General features: G+C 45.6%; 1 protein-coding gene across 1 annotated transcript in view; it reads left to right on the forward strand.

Annotated features, from left to right (window-relative positions):
• Window positions 1-10,217, forward strand: part of SNX29 (sorting nexin 29) — a 681,105-nt gene that overhangs the window by 340,766 nt on the left and 330,122 nt on the right. Inside the window, exon 17 of the mRNA XM_007939635.2 lies at window positions 4,980-5,086. Within this exon, the coding sequence (XP_007937826.2) occupies window positions 4,980-5,086 (107 nt within the window). The remainder of the gene's footprint in view (window positions 1-4,979; window positions 5,087-10,217) is intronic.

The raw sequence follows: 10,217 nt of genomic DNA on the forward strand, positions 1-10,217 counted from the left end.
CAGCCAGTGAGAACCATGAGGCTCCCAGACTAAGATGGATGAGGCAGAAAGGGCTGCTGGTCAGCTTAGAACAATCAGCCAGTGAGAACCATGAGCAGCGGTCCGACCCAGTGGCAGAGAACAGCGACAGCATTAGTTATTTATTGCTGCAAAACACGTTATCCCAAAATTTAGCACCTTAAAACAGCAACCATTTATCATCTCAAAGTTTATGTTTGATGAGAATCCAGGCACGGCTTAGCCAGTGCCCCTAGTTCAGGATCTACCACAAGGCTGCAGCCAGAGTGTTGGCTGAGGCTGAACCGGGGGCATATCCACCTCCACTCACTTGGCTGTTGGCAGACCTCAGGTCCTCACTGGCTGTTGGCTGTTGTCATGTGGGTCTCTCTCCATGGGCCAGCTCACAGCATGGCCGCTGGCTTCATAAGAGTGAGTGGCAAGTGAGAGCACCTATGACAGAAGCCACGGCCCTTTGTAACTTCATCTTAGGAGTCCTGCTCTTTCTGCTCATGAGAGTTGAGTCAGAGGTGGGGAATCCCCCAAGGGCATGAGTGCCAGAAGACAGGCATCATTGGGGACCATCCTAGAAGCTGCCCACACCGAGCACTGATAAGGAGAATGTGATGCAGTTGGGATCGGTTTCCTATTATATTATGTGAACGTGGATTGAAGCATTGGACATGTAGGTTGAAGCTGCAGGAGCTGGACCACAGCAGCAAGAGGTCAGCTAGCTGCAGGGAAGGTTAACTGGCTAGTTTCCAAGACACCTTTTATATATTCAGGGCTGTCCAGGGTTTGTCCCCAGCCCTGAAGATCAGAAAGCTTATTTCTGCTGCCTCTGGTGTGGAAGGTGGCAGATTCCGCTTAAATACACTCACAGAGGGCCCGCGCCTAGAGGGCACCCTGCCCATGGCTGGATTTCTGATGAGCTGAGTGGACACTCCGCAGCTGGGTGGCCAGTCTTCCTGGTCGGCATGATTTCCTTACTCAGGGGAGCAGCTGGGGTGGGCAAAGACCAGAAGGTCGTCTGGAGAGGACACAGTCAGGCTTTGAGACATGCACTTGGATATGCAGTCAAACCTGCAAAAGCTGGAGCCTGGGTAAGGCAGAAACCTGTCAGCGAAGGAAAACTCAAACAGAAGAGTGGTAAGACTGGACCCTGTCAAAGTTGGAAAACTTGCAAGACGTCTCTCCAGAAGCCCTCTAACTTCTAGCTAGAAGTGGCTTGCCTTCTTTGTGGGCCTATATGTTCTCTCTCAAAACATAACCGCTTTATTGAGAAATCATTCACATAGCATACCCTTCACCCTTCAGAAGTGTACAGTTCTTTAGTTTGTGAAGTATTCACAGAGTAGTGTAGCCAGCACCACTGTCTAGTTTCAGGACATATCATCACCCCAAAAGAAGCTTGTTACCATTTACTCCCCATCTGTCCCTCCTCTTTGTTGTTGTTGTTTGCCGTTGAGTCGGCCCTGACTCATAGCAACCCCTCCTTGGGTTTCCGAGGCAGTTATCACTATGGAAGTAGGATTGCCCAACCTTCCTTCCGAGGAGTGGCTGGTGGGTTTGAACCGCCAGCCTCCTGGTTAGCAGTCAAGTGCCTTAGGCACTATGCTACCAGAGCTCCGTCCTCGTAGCCACTGGCAATCGCTGATCTATTTTCTGCTTCTATGGATTTGCCCATTTCTTATATTTCATATAAATCAGATCTTGTAATATGTGGCCTTTAGTGTCTGGCTTCTCTCATATAATATATGTTCTCAAGGTTAGTCCATGCTGTAGCAAGTACCAAGGAGCTCTGGTAGCATAGTTCTTAAGGCATTTGACTGCTAACCCGAAGGGTGGTGGTTCAAACCCACCAGTCACTCCTTGGAAGGAAGATTGGGCAATCTACTTCCGTAGTGATACTACCTCAGAAACCCAAGGAGGGGTCGCTATGAGTTGAATCAACTCGACGGCAGCGAGTTTCATTTTTTGGTTATAGCAAGTACCAGGGCTTCATTCTTTTTCATGGTTGAGTAATACTCAGCTGTATGGAGAGATCACATTTCATTTATCTCTTTCTCCTTTGACAGATGTTTGGGTCGCCTCCACTTTTTTGTTATTATGAATAGTTTCTAGCTTACTTTTTTTGTTTGATTGCCTTTTTCATCTTCTCCTCAAGTTTCTGCCCTTCTTTTGGTGGAATGTAAATATTTTGAGAAGGTGCAATTCTGAAAAGAAAGTCTTCATTTGCCTTTACGTGGTTTGACGTGGTGTAGAATTCTAGATTGGAAACTGCCGTCCCTGAGAATGTTGAAGTTACTGATCCATTGTTGTATAGCTTCCAGTGTTGCTGTTTAGAAGTCCTCTGCCATTCTAATTTTAGATGCTTTGCATAAATTCTGCATCTACCCCAAAATTTTAGCCTCTTCTCTGTCCTCGTGTCCTAAAATTTCACTGTGGCACTCAGTGTGGATTTTGTTTCATCCATTGTGCTGGCTACTCAGTGAACTCTTACTTTTCACACTTGGGTTGGGTCTGTGCATTCTAGAATGAACCTTTGATTTCCTCTTTTTTGAGTTTCTTTTTTTCTTCCTAGACTTCTCATTTGGTCTTGTGATTTTCTTTTCTGTGGCTCTGTTTTCTGGAAATTTCCGTATTTTTTATCCCTTATATCCAATGTTGCATTTCTACTATTTTAGTTTTGCTTTTCAAAGGAGCTTTTTGTTTGTTCTCTGTATGTTGTTCTTCCTTTTTTTAAATATCTCCCTATTCTTGTTTCAAGACTACAGCATATTTTCCTCTCTCTGAGGATGTTGGAGACAGTTTGCTTTTGAAGCATTCTTCTGAACAGTCTCCCTTCCCTTCAAGCTTTTCTATGTTTATTCTGCTCCTTATCTTTCCTCTTAGATCCTTTTCTCAAAGGTAGGATGGTCTCTGGCTGTCTACTCAGATATGGGCATGGAGCACTTAGGAGCGTATCAGAAGCTCTGTGAACAGTTGGTGGGTGATCTAGCTGTGCCTTTCCACCATTGAGCCCCCCAGTTAAGTCTCTTTAGGTCCTTTCTTCTGGGCTGGTCATATTCTCTAGAGAAAGCTTTTCTAGTCTCCTTCATGGAGATTCATATTGGAGGCTTTTTGTTCTGGGCATCAGTGAGGGAAGAACCTCAGAAGATTAGGGTATAGTATTTTGATCTCCCTGTTTTTAATGGTATACCCCTCCCTTTAACTCAATGCAGACCACTGTTTTACCTTCCCTAGCGAATGTACAGGAGCTATGGTGGCATAGCGCCTAAGGCACTTGACTGCTAACCAGAAGGCTGGTGGTTCAAACCCACAGCCACTCCTTGGAAGGAAGGTTGGGCAATCTACTTCCGTAGTGATACTGCCTCGGAAACCCAAGGAGGGGTCGCTCTGAGTCGGGTCCGACTCGACAGCAGCGCATTTTGCGTTTAGAGAGTATGTCACAGCATTGTTCTCATTGCGTCCGAAGTAGGCTTTTCATCGCTTCCTTGGCCTTTGAGCCCCACGCTCACCCCCCAGTCCCAGAGATTTCCTGTGCTAGCACCGTCTCACCCTTTTGCAAGCTGTTCCATTTTTACCAGCTGTGCTTTGGCATTGCCCACTTCCAGCTAGGCATGACGTTTTCTCGGGTCTGTCGAGTTAGCTGCCAGTTAACTACCTGCTTCTCAGCTTCTAGAATCTTGTTTGTTTCCTCTCCCGTTCTTTTTCTCTCTAAGGGTGATGCCTCTAGGAAGAATTTTTCAAGATGGGATTTGAAACAATTTTGAGAGGATGTGAAGGTAAATCAATGCGTTAAGTCTGTCACCTTTAACTGCAAGTCCTTTTAAATTCTTTTCTTAAGTACTTGTTTCAGGCTACAGATTGTTATTGGATTGCTCCTGACAGAAGTGGCTGCAATCAAGTCACCAGGGGGATGGAAGCTGTGTGTTCTGTGTGGTCACTCAGGCTGTGCTGCCTCTGTGGGCACTAGCCAGCTGGAGCCTGATGGGGGCTTACACCTCCGGGCAGGCGATTGAGCCACCAACTGGTTCTGAGGGCTGAATCTCGTTTTGCTCAGCCTCTGCCCATTTTCGTTCTCCCGCAACCTCTCTCCCCTCAGCCTCACCTTGTCTCTCACATCCCTATCCCTGGAGCGCTAGCTCTCCATTCTTGTTTTCCTTGTTCTGCCTCATGGTCATCTGATGGCAATGGGAGCAACCAGAAGTTTCCTCTCCCAGAGCACACAGGACACTCAGCCAGCCAGGTGATGCTTGTTTTGAGACTGGGGGCTAATGCAGCCATCTTTTTCCGTAGCCACTGGTGTATATCTTTCCTGTTCTTGAACAGTGCCTCCTTTATGTGGAATTATCTGGCACAGCCCCAGTTTTCCATTCTTTGCTCTTGCGTACAAAGATGGCATATGTGACGTGGTAGAAACAATATCCATAGGTACCTGATGTGCTAATTCTTGTTGAGATCTGGTAGCCAGCCTCTAAGATGTCCTTGCCCTATGGTTTTAGAGTTTTTCTGGAGGCCACCTTGCTGTCACCCTGAATATTGTTTACAAATGCCCGTTCTTACTGGTTCTGCATGCAGTCTGACCCTCCCTGCCATTCTGCACCAGGCTCTGGTGGGCATTCCTGCTGGAGAAAAAGAAGTCTGGCCACTGTTAATGGATACAGCTGTGCTCTTGCCAAAGCCTGTTTTCCCTCCAGATGCAAAATGGTGACAAGATAATTCTGCACACTCCATGCCTATGTCTCCCTGGCAGTACTTGCATTGTTGGTACAGCTCACGGTCCACGTGCTTGCACTCGGGGGAGATGTTGTGGTGCTGATGTAATTACAGTTAGTAATTGTGTGTGTGTGTGTGTGTGTGTTTAATAAAGGTCTTTCCTTCTGGAGAAGCCATTTGGAAAAAGATTTTTTTTTAATTGAAAGAATAATTTCTGATTATTGTTAAAATGTTTATGGCATGTCTTTCTTTTCCTAAAGTTGTGCCAAATCTTTGGAACGTTGACGGAGACGTTACGGTCACAGAGCAGAAGTCGGGAGAAATTGCAGAAGAGCTGGCGAGCTCCTATGAGAGAAAGCTCATTGAGGTAAGGTGGCTTTGTCTGCGACCTGCGGTCCCCGTGCTACTGCTCTGGCCTTCGACACCTGGCAGGAGCGGTCCCCGCCTGTGAAAGCAGAGGTGCTAGCAAAAGAGCCAGTCAGCCCCCGCCTTCGCCCCCGAGCAGAACCAGACAGAACACCCGAATACCACCGTCCTTGATCAAGAAAAGGAAGAGCTGCTTTTTAAAAATATGGTTTAATTCTGGTACTTAAGAGCAAGGGAATAAGAGAGGAAGCTTAAATAGGTAATGTTAAAAATAAAACAAATGAAAGAGTGTTTCTTCAGCTTTGAAGATGATTAAAAATAAGAATATTCTGTGCAACTTCGTGCTGATAAATTGGAAACTATAGAAGAGATGGACTGTTTTCTAGGATAGCATTCATTATTAAAATTAGTAGAAGATAAAGCAGATGGTCTAAATGGATGGAAACAATGGATGAAAGTTAAGGAAGTCATTAAACAACAGCTTCCCTTCAGGGGAGCAAGACCTGGTGGTTTCATGGAGATTTCCCAGGGACCCTTCAAGGCTTGTGTCACACACCTCTTGCTTTTTATGCTGCTTTTAAAGCATTTTTAGCTATATCTCTGTCTTGATTCATGTTTTTTAAAGTGTACAGAGGCCAGCTCTGACTTGTGTTTTGGGGTGGAGCTGGGCTCCCGAGGTTTCCTGGCCAACTTTTCAGCAGGTGGTCACCAGGCCTTTATTCCGAGGCTTCTCTGGGTAGGTCCAGACCACTGACCATTTGGTTAGTAGCTGACATCTTAACTGTTTGTGTCACCTGGGGCAACCAAAGTGTGCAATTACCCTGATACAGAATGGCTGACAAAAATAAAATAAAACTCTAGACGCATCATGTTTGTTCATAGATGCATAGAAATTTTAGAAAGATATCACTCAGTCATATTCAGTTGCATATTAGAACCATGTACATACAGAGTAAGCTGTCATTTGAGGATTTTCATGTGGCTTAATGGTAGGAAATTCATCCATGGATGTTATCTCGTTAATAGGTCAAAGTCGAGAAATAAAAGATTTATCTTGTTAGGGACTAAACCCATGTTTTATAATATTCACCCTCACTCTCTGATAAAGTATATAAATAGGGAGTGCTAAAGGTACTCCTTTGACATGACAGTTTGCGTCAGGAACCATCATCCCCACACTGAGAAGTCAAGCTGAGAGGCTGTTTTCAATCAAGTAAAACATATTTAAAAAAAAAAAAACCCTCTGCCATCAAGTCAACTCCAACTCATAGTGACCCTCTTTGGGTCTCCAAGGCTGTAAATCTTTACGGAAGTAGGTTGCCTCATCTTCCTCCTGTGGAGTAGCTGGTAGGGTTGAACCGCTGATAGCTCAGTTGTTAAAGTGCTTGGCTACAACCTGAAAGGTTGGCGTTTTAAACCCACCAGCTGCTCTGTAGATCGACGAGGCAGTTTGCTTCTGTTAAAATGACAGCCTTGGAAACCCTACAGGGCAGTTCTCCTCTGTCCTCTGGGGTAGCTTGGAGTTGGAATCGACTTGACGGTGGGGGGTTTTGGGTATATGCTGTGGTGGTCACTCGGTGTTAGAATTACAGGTGTATATGTGTACACACACACACGTATATGTATACTTGGAGTGCTTCTCAAGTCTTTTACGATGAGTAAGTATTATTTTCACAGTGAAGATATGCCTGCCCTGGGGGGCTGGTTTGAGAGGCAGAGACTTGTAAAGAACCCCTAGCCTTGTTGCTGGTCAGGCTGCCGTCCATATGGTCTGCTTTACCTGATTCCTAAGTAAAGTCTGCAGCAGGGAGGGGACTTTGGAAGCAACCTGAGTTCTACTGTACAGGAGCTCCAGGGCACGGCACGCGGAGGTCTCGGCAGACGGGTGGGAAGGTTAAAAACCAGATGGAAGGTTCTGGGGACTGGAGGGGATGCCCATCTCTGCAGGGTCTCTAGTCCCCATCCTCAAAGTCCCATTCGGGAGACAGAGCTGGCCTGCAGTGGTGCTGGGGGGCTAGGCACCCCTGTCCATTCCCTGCATGGCACAGGGAGAGGGAGGCAGGGCCTCTCTCCCTCAGAACTTTGACAACCTGAATGTTTGTCTCTGCTCGTGGACTCAGTCCCTGGAAGGCAAGGGCTGTGTCCTTTTCTTCTCTGTACACTCAGTAGCCATTTATTGGCAGACAGTGGCACTAAATAACCCTTGAATGTGTTTTTAAGTTTTCCTAATACAGGCATGTCTCCGATTGAGTGAATAAAAAACTAATGAGCTGTGGAAATGGCCATGTGGGTGGGAAGGTTCTGTTTCTGATGAAGAAGTCAGGGCAAGGCCTTTGGCAGATTTGGTGCAGATTCTAGAAAGAGCCTGGTTCCCTGCACAGTAATTCCCAGGGGCAAGCTCGTGGCCGGAGCTGGGTAACTGGGGCTTTAACTACTGACCTGGAGCTAAGTAAGCGCTGCAGGAGTTTCTCAGGAGGCCCTTTTTTCCAGTGGCGGGATCCTATTATCCTGCTTTGAAATTTGCCACAACCGTTCTCATCCCACTTCTGTCTTGGGGCCTTCTTTCCTGGCTTCTTAGCCTAGGTGCTCCTTGGCTGGTGGTGCCATAACTCCACTCTGTGCTCCTGGGTGTTGCTAGTAAATTCCTTTTTAGCTTAGTTTAAAATCTCTCTCTGTTGCTTACGACCACAGAGCCCTAACTCGTATGACCCTGTTCCTATGGCGTGAGGACTAGGTACTGTTGCCCTTTGCTGTCCCTTCCACTTGCTGTTACAGGATGTACCACCTCGATCCTGCCTTCCAGCTCTCCAGAGTCTTGTTTACAGCACCATATCCTGGCTGTTTGTGTCCCCAACGTGCCTTGTACATCAATATCTCCAGCCTGTCCTCTGTAAACAAAATCTTTACCTCCCTCCTTATGGCAGAGCTCAGCTAGCTGTTGATTGATTTTTCAAATTACAGGATACTTATCATTTACTATCACAGTGTGGTTAATCCCTGAATTTTGCTCATGAGTGAAATGAATGGTATATTAGCAACATTTATTCTCATTATAATGGCAGAGTTACTATTAATGGAAAAGTATTCTCAAGCATCAGGCTGATAAAAATACATTCATAATCACATATTGTAGATAACTCTGAATGGGCCCACCATTTTAGTAAAACGTAAAAGTTCCGGAAGCCACCGGGGCCTTGGGAGCAGTTAGGCTTTCAGCACTTGTCTCACAAATTGGTACCAAAGGGTTCCAGCGGTCCTGATGGATCCGAGTCATTTTTATATAAAATAGTATTTTAAATAAAATACTGGATTCTGTGTAAGGACTCAGGATAGCGAGTACTCTAAGTTGATGCTCAAAATGAAAAGCATGATGTGAGACCTTTGTAATCACATGACACGGTGCTGATTGAGAAGAGGCTTTCACCTCGTATGATGGGAAATGGTTTACTCACCAATAAAAACAGAGCTTCTACGTATTTTTATGTGGAAACTGGTAAGTTCTCTTTCATAGAGGGATGGGTGTAAGTCCCACTAAAGTGTGAATGACTAACAAGGTTAAACCCCCAAGGAATTCTTAACGTCTCAAAATCTTTCTACGAAGAGTTGAAACGTGTGCAAAAGTAGACAGAATAGTCAAATGAGCCCTCCTTGGACTCACCATCCAGCTTCAGGAGTAACTCAGGAAACAAGGAATCCAACTCAGGAAGCAAGGGACAGTCTGGCTTCATTTGTTTCCTGCTCTACTCACATAATAGCCTGTCATAATACATTTTTTAAAATTTTTATTGTGATTTGGTTGAAAGTTTACAGAACAAATTCATTTTCCATACAGCAGTTCACATACACTTTGTCTCATGATATTGACTGCAATCTCCCACAATGCAACAGCGTTCCTCCTACTTCCTCCCCATAGTTACCACTTCTCTGTGTCCTTCCCTCCCCTGCACTCCTGCCCTCCAAGCTGTCTCCCTGTGCATACGTAGCCCTTCTATTCTCCCATGATTGATCTCTACAAGGAGTGTATCTACCTGAGGTACATGTTCAGCTCATATGCCTATCTTTTGTTTGGCTGGAAGTTACAGGAGTGGGTTCAATTCCGGACCTGAAGGGCAGCTAGCGGCCATAGTCTCAGAGGTTCCACCATGCTCTATAACACCAGCAAACACGGTCTCTTTTCTTTTTTTATGATTTTGAGTTTTCTCCCACATTGTTCTCCCTCTCTATCTAGGATCTCCTACATAGATCCCCCTCTGAGTGGTTGACAGTGGTAGCCAGGTTCCATCTAGTTCTTCTGGTCTCATAGTCATATAGGCTGAGGATCACATGGGGTTCCAGTTCCTTGGACTAATTGTTTCCATGCATCATTTGTTTTCTTCATTCTTCTTTGCTCTGGACTAGGAGAGAGCCATTGTTGCATCTAGATGGCCGCTTGCAAGCTTTTAAGATCCCAGTCACTACTCACCAAAGTAGGAAGTGGGACTAAGTTTCTGTGTAGGATGTTATGCTAATTGAGCTTGATGTCCCCTGCAACCATGGTCCTGAGCCCACAGGTCCAACTACATGTTCCCTGTGGGTAGCTGGCTGTGGCCAAGAAGCAACTAGAGCCTTGTCCCTTGTCAGCTGTATTGTATACCAGGGAATTTTCACAGAACATACAGGTACACTTGTAGAAACATTGTCTGCCAACCCTATACATGGTCATGGGCACACTGCCCCCTGCATAGACATACCTCATCATTCAACCTGTCCACCCATCTATCCACCCATATATGTTTGCCTTCACTGACAGCGCAGTACTGTATGTGCAAAAGGGTTCATCTTTGTTGTCTGCACCTCCCACACACCTCTCTATATCTTTCTTTTCCTCAGTGCCACCATGTTGATCACTCACATTTGGTACATGGCCCTTCTCTTCACCCAAATCAGTACTTGTCTCTACTTAACAGTGTTCCCTCTCCTCCCCTGCCATCCCTAGTAACCAACAAAGAAAATTGCCTTCCATGTATAAACCTTTCCTTGACTTTTTGCAATAACGGACTAATACTATATTTGTCTTTCTGTGATTTACTTATTTCACTCAGCATAGTGTCCTCCAAGTTCATCCACGTTATGCGGTGTTTTGCGGATTCTAC

The sequence above is a fragment of the Orycteropus afer genome, unplaced genomic scaffold (assembly GCF_000298275.1).
Source record: "Orycteropus afer afer isolate SDZICR_OR568_19922 unplaced genomic scaffold, OryAfe1.0 scaffold00061, whole genome shotgun sequence".
Classification (NCBI taxonomy): Eukaryota; Metazoa; Chordata; class Mammalia; order Tubulidentata; family Orycteropodidae; genus Orycteropus; species Orycteropus afer.